We start from the raw sequence: 24,523 nt of genomic DNA on the forward strand, positions 1-24,523 counted from the left end.
CTGTCTGATTTGATATCAAAGTTATACTAACTTCATAATATGAGTTGAAAAGTATTCCTTATGTTTCTATTCTCTGGAAGAATTCTAAAGAGAAATTTAATTAAAATTAATCATGAAATTATTCAGATCAAATACATAGTAACAGTCATATGTGTCTTATAGACTTATGGGTTGGTGCCATTGAGTATGCATAAATTTGTGTTATTCATATACTATTTAAAAAAATTATTTATTTTAGGGAGAGAATGTGTGGAGAAGGGCAGAGGGACAGGGAGAGAGAATCCCAAGCAGACTCCACACCAAGTGGAGAGTCCAACATGGGGCTTGATCCCATGACACCAAGGTCATGCCCTGAGCTAAAACCAAGATTCAGACACCCAACTGACTGAGCTACCCAGGCACCTCCATATAGTATTTTTATTTTTTTATTTTTTTATTTTTTTATATATATATTTTTCATATAGTATTTTTATAAAGAAAAGTGATTAATTGCATTTCTTATGCTCTTATTTTCTTAAGTTCTGTGAATCTATAACTTAGAAAAGGCTGAGTATTCAGAATCCAAGAATGATACTTCCCTGCAGAAAACAAGTACTATTGTCTAAGAAGAATATCCATACAAGCTTATCATATAGTGTGTGATTCACTATGTACATAGAAGGCAAAAGCATTTAAAGCCTCAAAGGCATGATTTATTGAGCATTTCCCCAATCTTTATGGGGTCCATTAAAGCTCGACTGTCAAGTTTTGAAAAACTTAGTTCATAGGGACTTTGAGCAGAGAGCCAGAGTCACATGTTTTATTAACGAAGGGGAGGCAGGCTTACTTCCCTAAGAAAGAGCTGCGTATCAAACTTCTTTTCCATCTGCCCTCTATTACAGAGCATTTGACACTTTATGAGTTAGTAAAAGTTGTCTTTTTTATTCTGGCCTGATCATTTTATATTTTTAATTCCTAATCTTATTGGAGTCTTACAAGGAAAAAAATGTTGGAAATTTTGTATTCAGTGCTGCAAGAATAAAAGATGAAACTTTTCCTAAATATCAGGTAACTGAATAGAAAGTAATTGAAACCACTTCCACTTATCTACCTTTGGGTGTACAGATGGGCTTTTATCTCATTCCTTTTACAAAAGGAAACATTTAAATTCAAATACAACCTCAATTTCACTTAAGTTTCAAAGAATTGTACTGAAATAGTTTGTCCACTGCTTATATTTTTCTTGTCTAATGGAAAATATTTTCCAAAAACAGGTTATTAAAATTGTGGATATATTTGAGCAAGAATGAAAGGATGTTAAAGTTAGGAAGTGAACTCTCAGATTATCTCAAAGTCCTACGCAGTATTTGAGTCCCTTCACAAGCATAGGCTCTAAGTGGCTCTCTGGCTCCATGGTCTCACAACATTTTTAATCAAGCACACTAGTAGTAAAATATTTCTTGGCATATATCCACAGTATATGCATACTAACTTATTTATAAATGCTACACATATATGCTATAATAATATATACATCACAAATATAGTAAATGGAAAGTTTAGAAGAATAAGTCAAATTTAAACGTAAACAGAGTTTCTAATATTTTCTTTCCACCGCATCCCAGTGGACTGTCTTGTTTGCTCATTTTAGATAGGAATGATCTGGCCTCCTCATCCTTCCCCAGAGATAGGGAATTTACAATTTCTGGAGTTAGCTTACTTCAGGTATGGTGTTAACTGTGTAGTACAGTGACTGGAATGAACAAACATTTGGTATAGAAAACTCTTGTATCCTTGGAGAATTTTTAAACCTTCCATTTCTTTTACATTAAATCCTCAAATTCTCAATACTTGAAATGTTTTGGCTTGTGACTCTCAGCTGCCTTCTGTGTGGAGAGGAAGGGTAGGAGGTAGTGAGTACAGTCACAGTTTCTTCATCTCTTGGCACACTGAGACATATGAAATCAGTGAATTCGGCATCATGTTGTCTGGCCAGTTTCTATAAATGCTTCTGCAGCTGTCATAAGCCATGTATCACAAAACCTCATTCTGTCATTTTACCAGATCTTATAGCTATTATAAAGAGAGAATTTTCTTCCCTTGGCAAGTCATTCCCAATAGTGAATCTATAAATATGTCTCCACAGTGGTAAAGAAGGATGGAAATGAGGAATCCATACACTGTTTGAAAGGCTATGTGCTGTCCAACTTTTTTTTTTGATTGTAAGACACACCTCCTGTTAACTTCTTCAGCCCAATTTCATTTACCTTTACCTGTGAGTAGGGAAGGATATTTTGTTCAACTCAGCTGTGGCAGTTTTATTTTTTAGCAGTAAGGACCAAAGGAATACAGTCATGGGGGTTTTGATGAAAAATGAGAAACACGAGAGGAAACATCACAGTAATTCTATTTTGTTCCATGACATGTCCAATGACTATTAATTTGTTCATCATCCTTTCCTGTGTTTTACCAAACCCCCTAGGGAAACAACGGAACCAAGCTGGGGTTTGGGGTAGTAAGGCAGGAGGGGTTAACTTACTTTCTCTCTTCCCTTACTCTGTGATGGTTGAGAACCAGCTTTTATGCATCAGCATATTCCTACTTCAGGACCTCTGTAGGCCTGTGGGACACTGTACTTGGACCACACTTTCTTAAAACTGCTTCAGAGCAAAGTCAGTCTATACTTGTTTCTCTTGCTTTTCTGTCATCTCAATCACCAATTCATTATTATTCTAATTAATGCTACAGGTTTGATCACTAGTTATTGAAGCTTTGAAGCTTGAAATTTTGGCAGAAAATCACTTAGCATTCAAAACATTAGTGCACATGCAAAATATGAAAAATTAATTTTTCTCTTAGAGACCCCAATATGTCCCTCTCCACCATTTAATACTTTATAAAGTATTTAAACACAGAAAAATATTTTAACTCTATAAAGAAGGGCCTGTTGATTTTAGTTGTTACCTAGTGATTGATCTTTTCCTTATAGTCTCTTGAAGTAGCTTGAAAAGCCAGTGATGTCCTTCATGAGTTTGGGAAGTTGGTGTAATTAAGAGGTACTCTGCAGAACAGTGAGTGTTGCTTCTTTACAATTTAGAGAGAACAGAAGAAAGGACCTAAACACGCAAACACGTATACTTGCTAAAAGTTTTGGAGAAGTGGAGCTTTCTTTGATGTACTATGCAGAATAATTCCATAGCAATTTTGTTTTTTAAACACTGTGATCTCAGAAATAATCCTATTGAGTTGTTTTGAACAGGGGAGACTCGTGGTTGGGGGCATTGCTGACTGCAAGAATGCCTTTTCCTGTACTCTCTTGTGGGTTCTGTTGCTTTGTTCTTGGTACTGTAGCTTGTGTTGACTTGATCTGATCAGTTTTCTCTCTCTTCTCTTTGGAATTTACTTGTTTGGAGCAGTAAAAGTTCTCTCTTAGATTTATTCAATTTATTCTGTTGTTTATTCCTTAACCTTTAAAAGTTGTGTTTTGCTTTTTGTTTGCTTGCTTGTGTGTGTTTGTGTATTTAATATGCTTTTTTCCTTGATATTTTAGATACAGATTGAAATTATGAAAGATACTGGTTCAGAGAGATTATACTTTATTCTTAATAGGAACCTTGTCATATTTGTTGTTTTTGACTAGTTATGGATCCTGTGAATTTCTGCATCTGGAGATAAGGGGTTAACTAGAAAGATATGTATCACATTGGAATGTTAATTGCTTTTTTAAATGCACTTAAGTCTAAAAACCCAAGTTAATGAGATAAGATCTTCAAATCCCCAAATCTGGAATCAAGGTGATAAAACTAAACCTGTAATAGATGGAGCAATTTTAGCTCATTATTATATTCAGGCATATGTGGTATGTAGAACTAGCCTCTGTCCTTATCTGTACATGTATTCATAGAAGTTCTCTCTGTGAGTTCCGTACAATGCTCCCTTCTTTTATTCTGGCATTAAGAATGACAATGCCAGGCATTTTACTCAATGTCAATATTCTAAAAATGCATATAGTAAGATATCAAGAGAAGCACTGAAAGAAAATATAGTTGAGGGTGCATATTATTATTCATCTATTGCGTCAAAACCATCCACTTATATTTCATCAGTTATTCAGAAAAATCTAAATTTGTCCATAACTGCTTTTTAAAAGTTTACAAAATCATTCATTTGCAATCAGTCTGCTCTGATTATGCCTTTTCTAAAACTTTGTACTTCCTTCTTTGCGTTATACTTTGATTTGTGGTCCCACTAGATTTTTACTTCGTGAGGGCACAGAACACATTCATCCACATATACTCCATTACTTCAGGCATTCAGAATGTGCTTAGAAATTAAATTAGAAAGTAGGTGCGACTAAAAAAAAGTTTATAAACTTGGTCGTAAATTCTAGAGAAAATGGATGAGAATTGGTTTACCCTCATGCTGTCCCTTTGCTATTGCTTTTACCATGTAGCTCCTTCCCGTTTTCATTGTTATATATATTATTAATATATTACTAGTAGCATATTATTATATTTTATTATATTCATATCTATAGGCTCTCCCTGGGCATTTATAAACTTATAGTTTTGTTTGACTTTTAGCACATGTCTACTTGGTTTGGCCTTTTATGAGACTTTGACAAGGGTTGGAAACAGCACTAAGTATAAGCAGGCAAGTAAAGTAATGCCTGTCTCTCCATTTAAAAATACATAAACAGGTCTGTTTTATGCCAAATTATACATCTATGTTATATGGTATATTTGAAATTTTATTGCTGTGGAAGGAAGGAAAACAGGGAGAAAAATCTAGAGAAGGCTTCCTTGACTTATCAGCATGGAATCACTGTGCAACAATGTGCTACATGCTGCATTGCAATTCTAATCCGCCTACATGCGTAAGTCAATGGGGTCTTTGTTCCAAGCTTGTGGAACAATGCAGGGAGCCAAGTAGTGGTGGGAGTTGAGTTTAGTTCCAGTGTTTTATAGATTGGGCTAATTTTCAAAGGGCTCCAGACATTTGCTTTTTCAAGTGAGAGAAGCAAGAGCAGAAAATCCATTCTTTCTTGCTACTGAAGAACTTAATCTAAAACATTACATGTTATTTGTCCCTCATAGCCAGATGTGGACAAAGATGTATGATTATTTGTTCAGAGACTGGAGATTGAACTGCTTCAGCTTTTGTGGACATAGAAACCAAGAGTTATCTTTTTCTCATTTAAAGATGGAAACAATTATTTGAGAACCCTGTGCTCATTCATTAGGAAGTTTTAACCTTAAAAATTGTATCTTAACTTCTGTTATCCTTTGCAGGTTATTCAATGTAAATATTTACCTGCAGCTGGGCTTACAGGACTTGACTGAGCACAGAATAATGGCAAAAGCACTATGTAGGTTCAGAAAATTATTTAATTCTTTTTAGAATTTAAGTTAATTGGAAACCAGCAGATATGATATAATCTGTCTTTGTGAAATCAGTTCTTATGGCATTTTTAACATTTCTCTAGAATATTCCCATAAGAAAAGGAAGTATTAAAAAGATCTGGTGAGGAATGCCTGGGTGGCTCAGCCACTGAGCATCTGCCTTGGGCTCAGGGTGTGATCTCCGATCTGGGTCAGGCTCCCCTGTGAGGAACCTGCTTCTCTCCCTCTGTCTGTGTCTCTGTGTCTCTCTGTGTGTCTCTTATGAATGAATAAATAAAATGTTAAAAAAAGATCTGGTGAGGGAGATGTCTTTAAAAATGTTACTGACACATAAGATTGTAGAATCAAGCAGACTTTTTGGATCTGGGCATCTTGTCAAGCTCTTTATTTTACAGAGGAGAAAAACAGATATATGGTTAATCCTTACTCCCTAGTATAGTATGTCTCCCACTTTGGATTTTAATTATTTGCATCTTCCTTATATATCATACAGAATTACTGTAGGGTAAAGACAGTCTTTTTCATCCTGTATCTTCCGTGCCTAACCAGCCACCTGGCATGCAGGACTTCTTACCATATTTTTGCAAAATGAATAAATCAGTGAATAAAGAATGAAACAACAAACCAGTTTTACCTGGGCCACTGTCTTTCTTATATGGGATTGCTGCTTATTTTACAAGTCAGACATTTCTCTCCCTTTGAAAGACAACAAAAATGTACCTCATAGTGAAGGAATAGATAAGGCAAGACCTCCCGGTCCACAAAAGGTTATCCTCTTGTGTGTTGGAGAGAGGGAGGAGGAGTGGACATATAAACAAAACATGCAAAAATACAAGATAATCTCAGGTGCTGATAAACCAATGAAAAAAGTACCATGAACATGAGATATACAGAGAAATGAGTTTCCCAATAAGTAATCAAATGTCTTGTCTTTAGTAGAAACCTAACCCCCAGCACTGGCCATTATTCCTTCCATCCCACAGAGAGGAAATCCTTGCTACTACCCTGAAGGTTTATTACATGCCCATGGTTGAAGTTCTTCTGGAACCAGAGCTGCTAAGAAGAACTTCTTTGGAAGGATTGGTTCATCCTCTTAAGGATGCCATGTTGATGAATGGAATTTCTGGCCTTTTACCATTAGGAAAAGGGGGTTTTTCCTTTGATCTTGTTAAAGGCTGCCACAGTTAGGCTCTTTTAAAAATATTGCCCTGATTTAAAATAATTGGAATAAGGTCTTAAAGGCCATCATCTTAAACTTTGTCAGTGTCCAGAAAACATTGTTTCATTGTAGAATTCTGACTTGCTGTGTGTAATAGATCTGGTAAACAAATATTTATTGAGCACCTGGTTTGTGTCAAGGACAGTGCCCGAGGGATGGTGGGTTACAACTCCCTAATATCATAAAACCAATTTAGTGAGCTGTAACTAGCATTTTTATAACAAATAAAATAGAGATACCATATTATAATACCATAGATAGTATTGTTTTATCAAATTTGAGTTTCAGTTCTGTGTGTGTGTGTGTGTTCAGGATTGCAATATAAGATGTTTTTTGGTTCTTGTTCTGTTGCTGTTGTTTTTACTATGTCTCATGCTCAGAAACACTTGAAAAATACTATTATTGAGGATACCCAAAAAGTACAGATAGATTCCTTACTTTTGAGTAAGTTTATAGCTTTTAAGGTAAAAGAAACTTATACAAAGGAGTGAACACTCAAGTACTGAATCCTGTGGTTTGGATACTAGGTAAGTAAGATGATAACACAAGTGTCAGATGTCATGGAGACCATAGTACTTGAATTCAACCTAGAAGATAGGTAGGGTTTGGAAGGAGTAAAGGCTAGAGAGTGACTCTGCAGGGAGAAACAGTATAGGATAAAAAGAGATGGCAAAGCTAGAATAGACGTTTTAGTTTATGCTGGAGAGTTTTAAGATCCAGTTCAAAGGTATAAAATGAAGGACAGTTGTCCAGATTTATGAATGCCTTGCAATAACATGCCTTAGGAATTTGCACCAGATCAAGTAACTTGCACAGATTGGTAAGCTGGGGAGTGATAGGATGTAGGATGGGCTTATACAGTATTTTCCTACTCCTTCCCAATTCCTCTTTGGTCATGTTGCTCCTAAGGGAATGTCTTCCAGGTGGATGTTAGATACCAAGTCTCTGGCATCAGATCAAAGAGCTAGAAAGGACTTTGGCTGTCCTCCAGAATGTAAATAGAAAGGTAGAACAAGTCCCATTGTGGTGCATGTGAAATACTCCCATGGATGAGAACTGTAGTGCTGTCTGTTTGAAATATGGTGAAGGATGGATTTGAAGAACATTTCTTCTGATATGACTGCTAAATGTTTGCTCTCAATGTAGAAGGAAAAGCAGATAAGAAAGGCTTATGTTTTTGAAGTCCTAGGAATTTGACTGACCTACCTGAAGTATGCTATGTGAATAATTTGTCAGATGGTCTTTTTGCCTTCGACATCCCCTCACTGAGTGTGTTACATACATAATTTATTAAAACAGTTTCAGTGGTGATCATAAGAAATTTCTTCTTTCTGGAAAGGGGCATTGAAAACTCTTGACTACTTTATAATTGAAGAGAAATTTAAAATGAGTTTGGGGGATTATAATGTACAGTAAAGGGAAGGTGATTTAACTAGAAAAAAAGCAAATTTGAAGATGCATCTAGAAGATGGAAGTTTTGATTCTTGTGGTAGATTATCAAATGTTCTAAACTGAGGCTATACTGGAGAATATTCAGAGTTTAATTCTTCAGAAGAAATAAGCAGATGCTTGCACCTGGAAGTGCTAGATTGTTTACAAATAATCTAGGGAGATTGCATACATGCTAGATACTTGGTGGGGCCATAATTTAATCAGGAACGCAATAGCAAGTTCAAGCACAGCCCATGAGAGATGAAGGGATGTGAAGAACACAAACTTTGGTTTCTAAAAGATAGTGTGTAGGGTGTGCATTTCCATTCCTCTGCAAAGAGGGTGGATGAATGAAAAATGAAGAAGGGGGTATTCGTTTATACTTATCTTATGAAGGCATCTGCTCACAATCAGTCACTTGTGGAGAGAGTGCCAGCTGGCAGAGTATTTTCATGATGTAAATTGTCCATCCGCTCAGAAGAGCAGACGCACAAGGAGGCCTGTGTGTAGGACTGAATTCCTCCCCAGACAACAGTGGAAGGAGGTTCTCGCAGAGATCTAAATGGGATCTACTCGCATTTTCCACTTTATTTGCAGTTATCAACATGTTATTTTTCCTGCTGTCCCAGAGATGATTGCCGTTTGAGCTGATTTCCCCATGTCCCTTCTTTCTTTCTTTTTTTTTTTTAAGATTTAGATTGATTCATGAGAGACAGAGAGAGGCAGAAACATAGGCAGAGAGGGAGAAGCAGGCTCCATGCAGGGAGCCTGATGTGGGATTTGATCCCAGGAACCTGGGATCAGGCCCTGAGCTGAAGACAGACACTCAACCACTGAGCCACCCAGGCGCCCCTCCATATCCCTCCTTTCACTGCTGTTACTGCTCATTAAGTCTCCACTTGGGGTGGATTCCAGAGAGGGCACCTCTGGAAAAATGGTTCTGCTTTTCACAGCACTGTTGTCTCCTCTCTTTCTGCTTGGCTGGTTTAATTTTTGTGGGCTGTAGAAGATAATTACAGATTTGACTTTCAAAATGAATTACATCTCTATCCCCTCATCCTGTAACAGCTGATCTTTTTGCCTGTTCATTTGCCAAGAAAGATGAAGGTGGCATTTTCCCCCCATCAAGTAATAAGTAATTCTCATATCAGATATATTAGAATTGTTATTAATCAATTATTTAAATGTTATCAAAATTTCTGAATAAACTTTCTTCATGTTTTTTGTGTCAAGAAAGGAGTAATTCAGATTTTCTTGGACGAAATTTTAAAAACAGTGTGCCTTGCAGAAAAGGAGGTAGAAGAGGTTTTAGTAGAAATCTTTGTTCTTATGGTCTTTGATTTCTTAGATCAAGATTGGCAAATGGTTTCTTTGAAAGGCCACATAGTTAAAGGCCATGCATTCCCTCTCACAATTGCTCACCTCTGCCCTGGAAGCCAGAAAGCAACCAGAGCCAGAGTGCAAATGCATGGGCGTGGCTTAGTTCCAGTAAAACTATTTACAAAATAGATGGTTGGCTACATTCAGTCTGTAGGCTATAGTTGATTCTAAACTACTAAATGTGTGTCCTAAGGCTTGAGTCTGGAAGGAGATGTGATCAGTGACTTCAAAGTCTTTCTGAAATGAAAAGAAAGCACTTCCTGCAGGTCAGATGCGAATACTGTGAGAGTATTTAAAATCTAGACTATCAAGTCTAGATTTTTAGAGTGTTCTTATAATTCCTCAGCCAATCTCAATCTCCCCCTTTCCTCTTCCTCCCCTTTTTTCTTACCCTCTCCCAGTTCCTCTCCCTCTCTCCAGTATCAATAACTCTTGGTGCTTGGCTCTTAAGCCCCCCTTTATAATGTATATAAAATTATTACTATTTAATTACATATATGTATGAAATCTAATTTTTTATACGTGAAATTTCTTTTCTGAAAAGTAAATATTTCTACACTGATCTTGAACCAACAGAATGTAACTCCCTCCCTGAAAATGCCAACATTACCTGGCACAGACTAGGATTAAACAAATTTAGGCTTTTAGACAAAGAAGAAAGAGTGTTTTCTTATTTTTTGAGTGTACCGAAGCAGAAGTTACTTCTTTGCTTCCAGATTTGTTTCTTTGCCATTGAGAATTGCTGTTGGTTTTGTATCATTTTTATTAAATATTAGCCATTTTCTGGAGGAGAAAGGAAAAAGTATGGGAGCCAGAGGTGATAGGGAATTTGGTTTTCAGGCAATCTTGACCAGTATCTGCGTGGAAAAAATAGCACTGTGAAACCTCCAGCAGCAGGCGAGTTTTCTCAAAAATCAGTATATTTCTACTTGCCTGGGAAATAGGGCCTTGAGGGTACAATTTGACGGACAGAGGAAATTGGCGTGGAAAAAAATGCTGGGGAGTTAGGGTTCAGCTGGTCTAGTCACCTGGCCTCCTTGGATGGGAAGTGAGCAGCCCCCGTGAGTTGAACATCTGAATGTGTCTAAAGAGAGACTGCTGTTACTCTGGTTCACTGCTCATGCCTGTGCAGTTAATGCTTGCAATAAATTTCACCTTGACATACTGACGTGTGAGAATCAGTTTCACCACTTACGATTGTCTGAGTTCACTCTACAGGGCAGCACCAATGTCAGAACTCCTTTCTTTCTTTTTTTAAAAAGAAAGGAAGGAAGGAAGAAAGAAAGGAAAAGGGAAGGAAGGAAGGAAGGAAGGAAGAAAGAAAGAAAGGAAAGAAAGAAGAAAGAGAAAGAAAGAAAGAAAGAAAGAAAGAAAGAAAGAAAGAAAGAAAGAAAGAAAGAAAGAAAGAAGGAAGGAAGGAAGGAAGGAAAGAATTTATTGAAAAATAGCACACAAGCGCTCGGGGAGCAATAGAGGAAGAGGGAAAAGCAGATTCCCTGCTGAGCGGGAAGCCCAAGACCCCAGGATCATCCCCCAGCCAAAGGCAGACGCTTAACCAAATGAGCCACCCAGGTACCCCCAGAATTCTTTTCCTACCTAAGTCTTTGAGAACCAAGGAAGAGTTCACAGTGGGACAATATGGCTTCAATGTAACTGTACATAAAACTCACCTAGGGTACTTTTAAAAATGCAGATTTGGGGAACTCACCCAGAACCTATAAAAATGGAACTTCTGGGGATAAAACTCAACAATTTACAGTTTTTTTCAGATGTTTTCTACAGATTCTGACAGGCAGTCCAGTCCTTAACATGGGCCAGATTGTGAGACTACTGTAGCAGGAAAGCTTACCGCTAGCCTGGCTCTACTGGGGAGTGGCCTTCCAGAGCTCCTGTGGTTTTGAACTATTTGGGTACCAGATAGCTCCTTAATCTAGAAGCTTACAGTGACCCTTGTTAATTCCATTATTCTTTCTTGAGGGAAATCTTTGAGAAGTCTCAAAGAACTTTGCGGTGGACCAAAGTAGGTGTGTTTTGTACATACTCCTCCATCTCCAACACCAGGGAAGAGACTCACTGTTCAATATAAATTCATCTGCTGCAGTGGGTCCTTCCCATCAACATAACACTGCTGTCTTCCCACCTTAAAAAGCAATTTATCCCCGAACCCCCTCTTCTCTCCTTCATCTATACCTTATTTCTTTATAGCAAAATTGCTTGGAAAATTCTATTAGTTGTCTCCAATCTCTGTCAACGCCCCCCCACCCCCGACACACACACACACACACACACACACACACACACACACAAACACCACTCTGGCTTTCATCCCTTTTCTTTTTTTTTTTTTTTTTTTTTTTTTTTTTTTTTTTAAGAATTCCCTTTTCATTCTACCATGCCAGTTGTTGTCAAGGGCAGCAGTAACCTCCAGGTTGTCAAATCCAGTGACCAATGCTCAGTCTTCATCTTTCTTAGCCTTTCAGGAGCATTTGGTTCTATTGACCATCCCCTTCTTCTTAAAACATCTTTTAAAACTTGGCCTCTTGGAACGCTTGGGTTGCTCAACGGTTAAGCGTCTGCCTTTGGCTCAGTCAGAGTGTGATTCCGGGTCTGAGGATTGAGTCCCACATTGATCTCCCTGCGAGGAGCCTGCTTCTCCCTCTGTTTATGTCTCTGTCTTTCTCTCTGTCTCTCATGAATAAAGAAATAGAATCTAAAAAAAAAAAAAAAGAAAAAAAAGAAAAAAAATTTGACCTGAAATTCTGTTGATTTTCTTCAGCTTCAGTGGCTGTTCTTTGAGTCTCCTTTGCTGAGTCTTCCCTGTCTCCCCCACTTCTGAAAGTTGGTATGTCTCAAGAACCAGTTCTATACCTCTCCTCTGTCTGTATGTATCCAGTCCCTAGGTGTGTTTATCTAACCCCATGGCTTTCAATACTATCTGTAAGGCGTTGACTTCCAGATTTCTCTGTCTTGCTTGGAGCTCTTCCCAAAACCCAGACTTGTATATCTTAATTGTCAACTTGACATCTCCACTTAGAGGTTCTATAAGCATCTCAAACTTGAAATATCCAAAACTGAATTCCTCATTTTCTTGCTCTCCATCCCCACACCTGTTCTACCATATTCTTTGCTCAATAAAGGGCAGCTTCATTTTTCTAGTTGCTTCAGCCACACCTTACGCCCCATTTCCAATCCATCAGTAAAACTGATTTGCTCAACCTCAAAAAACAAACAAACAAACAAACAAACAAACAAACAAACAAAACCTGATTTGCTCTACCCTCAAAATATGCCCAGAATCTGATCAGCACTCACTGCTCCTAGCCTGGACCAGGCTACCATTATCTGGTGCCCGGGTGATTTCAAAAAGCCCCTCATTAGCCTTCTTATCCATTTTTGGTCCCCTCTATATTCTTTTGTCAATAAAGCAACCAGAATGATCCTTTAAAATAGCAGTCAGGTCATGTTACTCCCTTGTACAAAATCGTCTGGTGGGATTTCATCTCCTTCAAGGTAGAAGCCAAAGTCTTAACAATGACCTACAGGGCCTACGTGATTGGCGGTCCGTCCCTCCTGTCGGTTTCTCTGACCTCATCCCCTATACTTTCCTTCATCTTACTTCAGCCACACTGGCCTCACCATTCCCCAGAACTTGCCAGCATGCTCCTGCCTCAGGGTGTTTACATTTGTCCTTTGTAGAATGTAGAATGCTCTTCCCTCTGTGTCTGTTTCACTTCTTCAGATATCACCTAATATATGTCTCTGATGACAGTGTATTAAATGGCACTTCTCTGTGCTTTCCATCTCCACCCTGTTCTTCATTGTGTCTTTTATCATCAAACACATAACATTTTGTTTTGATTTGTAACTGTCCTTTATCCCTTACCTACTCCATCCCCTACTGTGCTGTCAGCCCCACAATTTTGGGACCTTATCTGTCTTATACTCTGTTCTAGCTCAAGTGCATAACAGGTGCTCAGTAAATATTTGTTGAATGAAATGGAAGAATTTGGACTTGCAGTTATTAAGACCAGTTGGGCTACTATCCTTGACCTAATGGGTGGCAGTGGTAGGAAATTAAGCAATTGTGAAAACTGAGAAAAATATTTAAGTATGTAACATATTTTATAGTATTTGTAGTTTGTTCTTTTGAGGACAGATACAAATAATATATGATCTAGGGGAATATAGGGGAAGTTTATGAGGAGTTAAAGAAACTGGAAAGTAAAAGGCATTCTAGCAAAATAAAGCATTGAGTATTCCAAATAGCATGCTTGACTTTCACTTAAATTCACCTAGTAAATAGTTGAATAAATAAAAGTACACTGTTGGTCAACTTTCTGTGACTTTGGAGGAGAGGGGTTTACCAGAGTCAGTCTCAGTCTATTATTGCACCATTGTAACTATATATTAGGATCTTTTCTCCTCCAGATTTTCTCACTATTCTTTTCCCATTCTTTACTCTTCTGTTGATGAAAACCAGAAATTAGTCAATTCTCAATAGCATGTGGATGTCACAGAACAAGAAATAGCTTCCCAAAAAATTATGGTGTCTTTTTTTCTTTTCCCTATCTTAACATTTAGACATTTCTAAACTATGGGTTTTATGCAGCTTGTATTTTCATTGTCTGTTTCTTTATTTCCTTAGTATTATAATTAACTACTTTCTCTATGGGATTCCATTAAATTCCACATGTCAGTCAGTTCCTTGTAGTTAGAACTCTGTTGTTCAGCAGAGTAGATTTTTTGCCTTAACTGGGATGAGTGGGAGTAAATGCTGGCTTCATTCCTTTAGTTCAGCTCAAGGATTTCAGGCATGCCTGTGACCCACTAGCCTGAATTAGGGCTGGTATTGAGTCTTGTAAACATGAGGTTTGGGTTAATAAGGCATAGGCTCAGTTCTTGGCTTGGAATCTTACTTGGGAATCTTATTTCTTCTAGTGAAAGTTTCAAGTAGAATTATAAAGATATACAAATTAGGATAAATTTATTTTATATATAAATAATAGAAAATATCTATCTTCAACAATAATTTGCACCTATTTGAAATTACACCCCCCTCCCCCCGCCTTTGATATTCTAGTCTTCAGTTAAGAATTCTCTGTTCACATAATGGCTGGCTGATGATCTCATTTAATTAGTGTATTAAGCCAAGTCACTTTTGACTCTCACTTTGCTGAAGAGTATATGGCATTTCTGGGTATTGCAATTGGGTAATACAAGCAGGAATATTTATTTTTTTGTGAATTGCTATACCAGGTTAGTGCCATGGTCTTATTCAGCAATAGCACTAAGTGGTAGTTCTTGGGGGTAGTTGTAGGGAGCGAGTAGAACTGTCTTCTTTGGCTTACATTTTAAACTGGTACTTTATGTAAACATCTAGTTTCCCTAAGAGATTATGGGTTTATCTTCCCCCAAATCATGCCAATCAGCTTCAAAACTTTTGTTTTCCCCGTAATTCCATTGCTATAGCCATAGCATTGTTTTTATAAATAGCCTTTGGTATAGAATTTTAACTTTTTTTTTTTTGAAGATTTATTTATTTATTTGTTTAGAGCATGGCAGGGAGGGGTAAAGGGGAAACGGGAAGGGAGAACTCTAAGCAGACTTCACACTGAGCATGCAGCCAGACGTGGGGCTTGATTTCACGTCCCTGAGATCATGATCTGAGCCAAAATCATCAGTTGGTTGCTTAACTGTCTGAGCCACCCAGGTGCCCCTAGAATTTTAGTTTTTAAAAGAACTCAAGTAATTATCGTAATTATCTTTGCCACTACTTCATCTACCTGCTTTGTATATTTCATAACGGCAGTTTGGAATTGAAACTCTCCATAGTCCAGCGCCACTAATCTCAGCATGTCTTTCTGTCAGGACAGTGGCTCATGTATGATTAGAAGTGCTTATTGCATGTATTAGGAAATTTGAATTATGGAAGCATTTTCTTCATTTGAATTTCAATTCCATTTCTCAAATTGTAAATTCCATTGTATTTACTTTAATAAATTCAATTTAAAATGACTATTTCATGCAAAGCTATACAGTTTACTTATCCTCGTTCATAAGTTGTGCTGATTGAGATGTACTTTGTATGGAATTGTCTGCTTGCACTGTTGGCATTTAGCTGATTGACAGAGAGGGTATGAAAAAGGAGCACTGAAATTTAAGGGAAAGAAATAGGATAAAAAGTTTTTAAAAACAACCTATTTTGAGGATGAGTTTTAGACCATAGAAACTAGCTTTTCAGCAGCAATGAGGGCTGGGTTTTCTAGCAGTTGGCATGAACTCTATGTACCCATATCACTTCAACACATTCTGTGTGTGACTATTCCTCTTTCCTCTCTGATCACCCATCTGTGTCTACTTGAGGATCCCACATTCAGCATTAATTTGGCCCTGGGTCATCTTGATTGGCCAGGCGGTATTTGTACAATCTGTCTGCCGAGGTGGAACAATAACAGCTGGTACGCAGCTGTACACGTTGTCCTGGGAACTCTTATTTCAGCCAGCAGTTATACTAACAAAAATGAAAACATTTTCAAATAGCGGCTTTCTGTGACTACTGTTTGTATTAACTATTTGGAGAATCCCATTTAGTAGCCTAAACGTCTACCATCTCTAATTGACTTTATGTACTACAACCTTATTAAAAGTTTTATATAACTAAGATCAAATTTGGCTTCAAGGACAGTCATTTTCTGACTCTCAGGAGTTAGCACATGAGAACAATAGTGAATCAGTGACTCCTAATTTGATACTTTAGAATGAACTAGTTTTCTTTGTTGAATTCAGGCCACGGAAAGGCATGTTGAAGTTTTGTCAAATTCTGTATAGCCATTGTCATTCATTACTTCATTGTAAAGGAGGCTGTTTCACAAGATCCTCATGGAATTCCTTGGAGTTGCACATAACAGAGAGGCATTTATGTTCTCCAGCAGTCAATACTTGATTCCAATTCTAAGGCAGGAAGGGTTTCTCCCCTACTCAGAGAGATTAGAAATACTTCACCATGTAGGAGGCTTAAGCAGAATTCCTTGGCTTGGCCCTGCATTAACAAAGGCTGGATTCTCATTGTTCAGAGGGCCCCCTCCACTTCTCTCATTCCCTCAGCCAGCATGAACTGAAGGAGTCAGAACAGGAAGTATTAGTTAATTTTGTGTGCTTCATTCTAAGCATCTGTACTTGAGTCTTTTTGTTTACAGAAGGAATGCAGCAGGAGAAAGGGAAAAGCAGTAGAACATTCAGAAGCTAAATATTTTCTTGAGGGTGTGTATTAGAGATTAGTCTTCATGCGCACGAACATGAGGTGGGAGGGGGAAGATGTTCTAGTTATATAGTTGCTCAGTACTTTCTAGACTTCTGTTTGCTGATTTTCTTAATTGTTTGGCTTAGAGTCATACTGTCTACTTTTGGATGCTCCCACAGGGTAAAAATAGTAGAGTAGCTATCATTGGACTGGGAATCCAGAGACTTGGTCTTGTGTTCTATTGATCTACAATTTAGATCTTTTTACTTTGTCCACTGTGAAACGAGTAGGATAGATAGATAAAGAGTAGGAAGGTATGGTGAGGAAGAGAGAGAATGAGAACAGACATACTTGACAGGTCTCAATTAGCAGTTGTTTTATGGAATAAAACCCAGCTACTTAGTTTCACAGTTCTTGATTATGCAGGACTCCAGGTAATTGTGGGTAGATAAACTAACACTTGACTCTTCTCCATTGTCCGTATTGGCTTCCCATTTTATTCAGATTAGATTCCAAATTCCTTGAAGTGATTTCAGACCCTTTGTCTGTTATCTATAAACGGGGTGCGAAGTGACTATGGAAAATTATACCCACACAAAAATGTCTATACAAAGTCATAACCCATTGCCCTTGTCCCGGCAGCCCTGTCTCTGCCTAGCAAGCCTTCTTTTCATCTGGTCTGCTTCCTCTGCTGGCCTCTTCAGTGGCTTTTAGGAAGTCTCTCCCCTCTGCAGATATTCCCCACTGGCTTTGCTCTCAACCCCTCCCCCTTAGCAGGTATCTTTAATTTTCATTGCACAGAGAAGATGAAGTCATCAGAACTCTTTCAACTTCCATTCCCTAAAACCTACTCAGTCACTTGCATTGGAACCCAGAGAGAAAGCAAGGGTGCAGGTTTTCTCTGGCATGGAACCAGTTCTTTCACCAGCACAGAATCCTGTTCTTATTTCCCCACCTTGTATCCACATTTAGCCTTCCCCCTTCGGGGACTTGAGCACAACAGCATGTAATACAGCATCATATCTCCTATCTAAAAAAACAAAAAAGAAAGAAAAATCTTCCATGACCCAGTGTCCCATCCCACTATTGTCTTCTCCTCTTCCTCTCCCCTTTAGCCAGATGTCGTTGACTACATCCTTACCTCATATCTGCCGTTCATCTTCAGTCCCACCCACTCTGCCCACAGGACTGCTCTCAGGAGGTACAGCAGCAACCTGTTTGTAGCTTGAAGCCAATGGACATCTCAGTTATTGTCTTACATGACTCTTAGCATATTTTAACACCATTTATTATTTCCTCCTCAAACCCTCTTGGCTTCCATATTTATACTCTTTTACTTGTTGTCCTCTCTTGGGCCTCACAGCCTTCTCTGCAGTCCTACTGTGCTTAAATGTTAATGCCCTCAGGGTGATCTTAAAAGTCTGCTCTCTCCTCACTCAGCACACTTGCCTCATTGGTCTCACCATACCCAACCTTCATTATCCATCCATCTGCCAATCTGCCAATCTGTGTATCTAACTCAGACATCTCTCTCAGGCTTGCAGACCACTTATATCCAACTCCCAGCTAGACATTTCCTCTTGTTTAGATGACCCTCAGGCACCTTACAACTAGCATATCCAAAGTTGAACTCCTCTCCACATCCCGCCCCTGCCTCCAATCCTGCTTAACCTCCCCTGGCCTTTATTTGAGGGATGGTTCTACTCTCCATCTACTTGTTTTTAAATTAGAAAACAATGTGATTTTTAATCCTTCCATCTTATTTCTGGAAAAGGAGCTTTGACAGTGAAATAGCATGTTCACAGACTAGAAGTAGAGAAGGCTTCAGAAATGGCTCCCTTTCCCCCTTACAATCCATATGTTACTGTTACTACTGAGGTCAGCCTCCTCCACCTCACCCAAATCCACTCATTTCTCTCCATTCTAGCTGTCAGCCACTGTCATCTCTCCAGGACTACTACGACATTGTCTTAACTGTTCTACCAACTATAAGTCTTGTCCTTTCCAATCTCATCTCTACCCAGTGGCAGTGGCCAGAGCGATCTTTTTGAAAATTAAATCTGGGGGCACCTGGGTAGCTCAGTCAGTTAAGTGGCCAACTCTTGATTTCAGCCCAAGTGATGATCTCAGGGTCACTGGGCTTCATACTTTCATGGAGTCTGCTTGGGGTTGTCTCCCTTTCCTGCTCCTTCCCCCTCTGTCCCTCCCTTGGCTCTCAGAGACTGTCTGTCTCTCAAAATCTTTAAAAAATTTTAAAAAATCTCATCATATATTTCCTGTATAAATGCTTCAGTGGCTCACCATTGCCCTTAGGCTGAAGTTGCTCTTTAATGTGGCCTCAGGCTTGGCCTGCTCTCCTTCCTGGTGAACCTGTCTCCAGCCACCCTCCAGTTCTTGCTCTATTCACTCCTCAGAAATCACTCCTCTGTGGTCTCTGGGCTTTCATACATGCTGTTTAATTTGCCTAGACAACTGATCGCTGTTTGTTTTAGGTAATTCCTCTGCATTCCTAAGGTCCCGGACGTAGACGTCACTTCTTCTAGAAAATGTGTTTTGATCCTGCAAATCCAGCTTAGGGGACTTTCCTCCATGCTCCCAAAACTTTGTACATGTCCCCTATTAAGGCACTCATCACGTGGAATTGCAATGGTCTGTATCCACTCCTGGATTGGCTTGAACTCTGAGGGTGGTACCCGTGGCTGTCTTGTCATGTGGAATGTGTGAGCCTCCTTTACAGATTGCCACAGAGCTCTTTTTTCTCTTCCAACTGTTGCTGTGAGTTAGAATGAAATAGGCAGCTCTGAAAACAAGGCTTAGTGAGGTAGGGCCAGTGCCAGCAAACTAGTTTGCTTCAAAGTTTAAGGCTAGCAAAGTTGCTTACTCATGTTCTGCTACCCATTGCTCTGTGTCTGTGGCAGCAGTGAGAGTGACCACATAAGCCGGTTTCTTTCAGAGTGTGGCTCTGTAGTGCAGATTTTAGTCTGGAACAAAGTATTCCCTGCTCCATTTTATCTTCTCTCCTTTGATCAGTTTCCTGCAGGTTGACTTGTTAAAGAACAATGAGATGTCAGAAATCGAGACAGAGTAGAAAAGCAGGGTAATCCATAATCCACAGATTAGTGAGTCAGACTTTGAGCATCCCAAATCACCTGTTCCTGAATAAAACTCAATTGTTTTACCATTCCAGAATATCTTAGTCTCTGGAATGCCATAGATACTATATTATAAATCCACCCCTCATTCAAGAGTAACATTTTAACATTTTTGATACAGTAAAGAGATAGAGGTTAAATTTTCATTCTTTTAACAGGTAGGGTGTAAACTAGATTTGCATAACCTGTGTCTAGGCAAAACGTACTGAATCTTAGGCGGAAGATTCAGATTTGTATAATGTTCTTAGGCAACTGTATGTAGTCACTCGTACAATCGGACCCTTATATGTGAACATATCCAGGATCCTAATTCAGGAATTTTCTTCTAAACTCTTATTATAATAATGCCTCATATTTGTATAGAGTTTTGCAATTAGCCAAGTATATGCAAGATCTTAGTTTGACCTTCTAACAGCTCTTTGAGAAAGGTGGCACAGGGATCATACCCTCATTTTTGCAGAAGAGAGGATGGCAGAGCAGAAATCACACAGCTAGTCATTGAAGGAGCCAGAACCTGAGCTCAGGTCTCACAGTGCCTAGTCCTGCATTCTTTTCCTCATGCCACGCACCTTTGAGTTCAAAACTGTGTGTGTGTATGTTTCATGCACAGTTAATCGAACTTCTCTTTTAAGATCTTGACCACCTACAAATTAGTTATGGCTCATATTAATTTTATTATAGATAATACTGTATTAAAGAATAGAGCCTGGATACATGACTTACCTGGGCTTTCTGCTCTTTCCCTCCCCTACCTCTCTAGCCCAGTGAAACTCATCCATGTAGTCCCATATCTAGTAGTAGAACAGCCGCGGGCCTCCCTGGCATTAAGGCAGACATACTGTCTTGCATTGAGGAGGGCAGGAGGGGAGGCCCTCCCGCCGGTGGCTGGAGAGTGAGCCGAGAAGCATACTGGCTACAGGTGACCGTCACTCCTTCTCCCCTAGGGATGAGTGGATATGAGGAAGTAACAAGATGGCAGAAGTCTCTCCTCAACACTTCTGAGACTGTGCAGGAATTCCTTTTCTGTGGGCTTTGTAGGAGAGGACAAGTATGTTACTTCCTGCAGAATCAATTCACTTGGGGAGGAAAAACTGTCAGCTCCTTGAGTGCAAGGACCTTCTATGTCTAACACATCCTGTCCCCCAAAGTACACAGCAGAGGACTGAACGTGTAGTTGTGCCCAACAAATACTTGTTGGCCAATCTGTGATCTTCACTATAGCATAGAAGTTGCAGAGAATCTATATTGTCAGAGATGGAAAGATCCAGTTGGTGAATGAAAGGTGATTAAAAACAGTTGGACTTGGATCCCTGGGTGGCGCAGTGGTTTGGCGCCTGCCTTTGGCCCAGGGCGCGATCCTGGAGACCCGGGATCGAATCCCACATCGGGCTCCCGGTGCATGGAGCCTGCTTCTCCCTCTGCCTGTGTCTCTGCCTCCTCTCTCTCTCTCTCTGTGGCTATCATAAATAAAAAAAAAAAAAAAAAAAAAAAACAGTTGGACTTTATCATTTTGACCCACCTAATGACATGCTGGCTGGCAACCAAGCTGTCCCAGCCATTAGACTGTGCCCTGGCTGCCCTAGGGAGCTGTATGACCAATGGTTCTTCCTCCAGAGTGACAGCAGACCAGTGGCTCCTTCATTTTGCTATCCTTTCTTGCTCAGTGTTTGGATCTTGTGTATTCTTTGAACATACGCAAACAACTTCTTCAAAGTCCCCTCTCTCCTTTTCTCTCTCTCTTTTTTCTCTTTTTGTTCAGCTGCTGGAGGAATTTTTTCTTCATTCCTGCTCTACTCTCTGCCCCATCTCTTAATCACTGTCCTTTTCTCTTTCTCAAATTCCTCTCTTAACTTGATAGATAAGTAGAATAATAGTATTCAAGATAGTCTTCTGCATTGAGAAGTAACATTATAGTTAATAGAATGAGTTTTTAAATACCTTGAAAGTTTCCAGAATACCCATCTAGAAAGTCAACAAATATTTTCTTTTCTGTTTTTTTTTAATTAAATTGCTTTTGCTGAAGCACCAGCATTAAGAATAAATGCACTATTTTATTCAGTTTTGGTTTTGTTTAATAGTGTAAGTACAGGGATCCCTGGGTGGCGCAGCGGTTTGGCGCCTGCCTTTGGCCCAGGGCGCGATCCTGGAGACCCGGGATCGAATCCCACGTCGGGCTCCCAGTGCATGGAGCCTGCTTCTCCCTCTGCCTGTGTCTCTGCTTCTCTCTCTCTCTCTCTCTGTGTGTGTGTGTGTGACTATAATAAATAAATTAAAAAAAAAAATAGTGTAAGTACAGCTGCCATTTTTCATGGCAAATAAGATTTAAACAATGTGTGTCCTAAACAAGCTTTTATGAGCCAACTTATGAACCCAAGTATAACTTGTCAAAATGCACACTATTTCCAGGTTTTGTGTTTTTTTTTTTTAATTTCCAGGTTTAGAATTGCCTATTGGACATAGCCAATGTGTTGTGGGTTCTAGAACCATCTTCGTCTAGGGTGTATCCTCCCTTTGTCAAGTTCCAAAGCAAATTGGGAATAGAGGGAATTTCTTTGCTTCATACATATAACTTATGAACTTCATGTTTGTCCCACAGGAAAAGCTTTCGACATCACGTATGTGCGCCTCAAGTTCCATACCAGCCGCCCAGAGAGCTTCGCCATTTACAAGCGCACACGGGAAGATGGGCCCTGGATTCCTTACCAGTACTATAGTGGCTCCTGCGAGAACACCTACTCAAAGGCAAACCGCGGCTTCATCAGGACAGGAGGAGATGAGCAGCAGGCCTTGTGCACCGATGAATTCAGTGACATTTCCCCTCTAACCGGGGGCAACGTGGCCTTTTCGACCCTAGAAGGAAGGCCCAGTGCCTACAACTTTGACAATAGCCCTGTGCTGCAGGTAACGTGTCCAGAAGTTGGCTTTGTAGCCCGTTAGTTCTTTCATATGCATGCAGGATGCAGCAAGATTGCTATATGGAGGCCTATGGTCCTACTTCAGAAGTAAGGGTAGGAGTAGCATCTATTCCAGCAGGACAGACAGTGGATTTTATTCTGCTCTCCTGTGTATTCTCAGTATATGAAGGAAAGTTGCTTTGTTCCTGTCACCCACGTGATGTTCTTGTGTTCTCATGTAGCTGCCACTATATTCTGGGAAATAAATTTTAGAAATATATATATATATATTTATTTATTTATAAAGATTTTATTTATTTATTCATGAGAATGCACAGAGAGGAGAGAGAGAGAGGCAGAGACACAGGCAGAGGGAGAAGCAGGCTCCATGCACCGGGAGCCCGACATGGGATTTGATCCCGGGTCTCCAGGATCACGCCCTGGGCCAAAAGCAGGCGCTAAACTGCTGCGCCACCCAGGGATCCCGAGCTCTAGTTTTCATACCCGGTTGCCAAGGAGAGTTAGCTGATTTGACTTGAGCTTATTTGGCAATGATAACTGATTTGACAGGATAGCTGATATGACCCTTTCTCCAGAAGCTGTGATCTCCAGATGGGAGAAGAGACCCTGGTTTCATTGGATACGAATATTACTAAGCATGTGCTGATTTATAATAATAATCAGCATTTCTTTTTCTTTTTATTTTTTATTTTTAGATTTTATTTATTTATTCATGAGAGACACAGGGAGAGAGAGAAGCAGAGGGAGAAGCAGGCTCCATGCAAGGAGCCCGACATGGGACTCGATCCTGGGTCTCCAGGATCACGCCCTGGGCCGAAGGCAGACACCCAACCGCTGAGCCACCCAGGGATCCCTATTTTTATTTTTTTAAAAGATTTTATTTATTTATTCATGAGAGACAGAGAGGGAGAGGCAGAGACACAGGCAGAGGGAGAAGCAGGCTCCATGCAGGGAGCTCTATGTGGGACTCAATCCCAGGACTGCAGGATCACACCCTGAGTCAAAGACAGGTGCTCAACCGCTGAGCCACCCGGGCTGCCCAATAATCAGCATTTATTATAGCACTTACTGTAGTGGACTATAATGTGCCAAGCAGCGTTCTAAGCCCTTTAGGTATATTAGCTATATTTACTATATACGTATATATACACTCTATATACAGTTTACTTTTAACCCTCATGGTAACTCTGCAGGTAGATACTTCTTTTATCTCCATTTTACAGGTGAGACCTTGATGTCATTTATCAGAAGAGATCAAATAACTGGCGCCAAATCGCACAGTTTTAAGCAGCAGATCTGGCATTCAAAACCTAGAAAGTCTGGCTCCAGAGCCCGTTCTTTTTAAGATGCCCATTATGGAAAAAATGGGTTAGACTCAGCCCTTGAGAAGCTTTTATTTAAGGAGAGCAGTGATAAAGATGAAGCTCAAAGGAGATATAATAAGCATGAAATACAGAGATATGTTTAGCTATTTACATTATAGACGACTAAAAGATTCCTAGCGTTGTGGCCATGAGTGGGAGTTGTTATTGGAGTTCCAAGTTTGGATGCAGTGGAATCATCATCTCTTCTCCTTTCTAATTATACTTGGAGGCTTCATAGGGATTAGCTTTTATGAGCCCTCTGTGTTGCTCTCTATGCCAGGTGTTTGGCATGGTTTGAACAGTGCTTCTTAATCAGGGGTGTGCCTCCCTGTCTCATGGGGAGCCTTCTGAAAACACAGACGCCAGCAGCTCTGCACTTGCTTGTTGCGTCTCCACGGGTGATGCTGATATGCAGTCATAGAATAGGACTTTACATGGAAA

The 24,523-nt window shown here is 39.6% G+C and overlaps 1 protein-coding gene across 1 annotated transcript in view; it reads left to right on the plus strand.

The window, feature by feature from the left end:
- The window catches only part of LAMC1 (laminin subunit gamma 1), a 117,986-nt gene that overhangs the window by 50,989 nt on the left and 42,474 nt on the right, over positions 1 to 24,523 (plus strand). Inside the window, exon 2 of the mRNA XM_025430038.2 lies at positions 22,400 to 22,704. Coding sequence (XP_025285823.1) covers positions 22,400 to 22,704 — 305 coding nt within the window. The remainder of the gene's footprint in view (positions 1 to 22,399; positions 22,705 to 24,523) is intronic.

The sequence above is a fragment of the Canis lupus genome, chromosome 7, assembly GCF_003254725.2.
Source record: "Canis lupus dingo isolate Sandy chromosome 7, ASM325472v2, whole genome shotgun sequence".
NCBI lineage: Eukaryota > Metazoa > Chordata > Mammalia > Carnivora > Canidae > Canis > Canis lupus.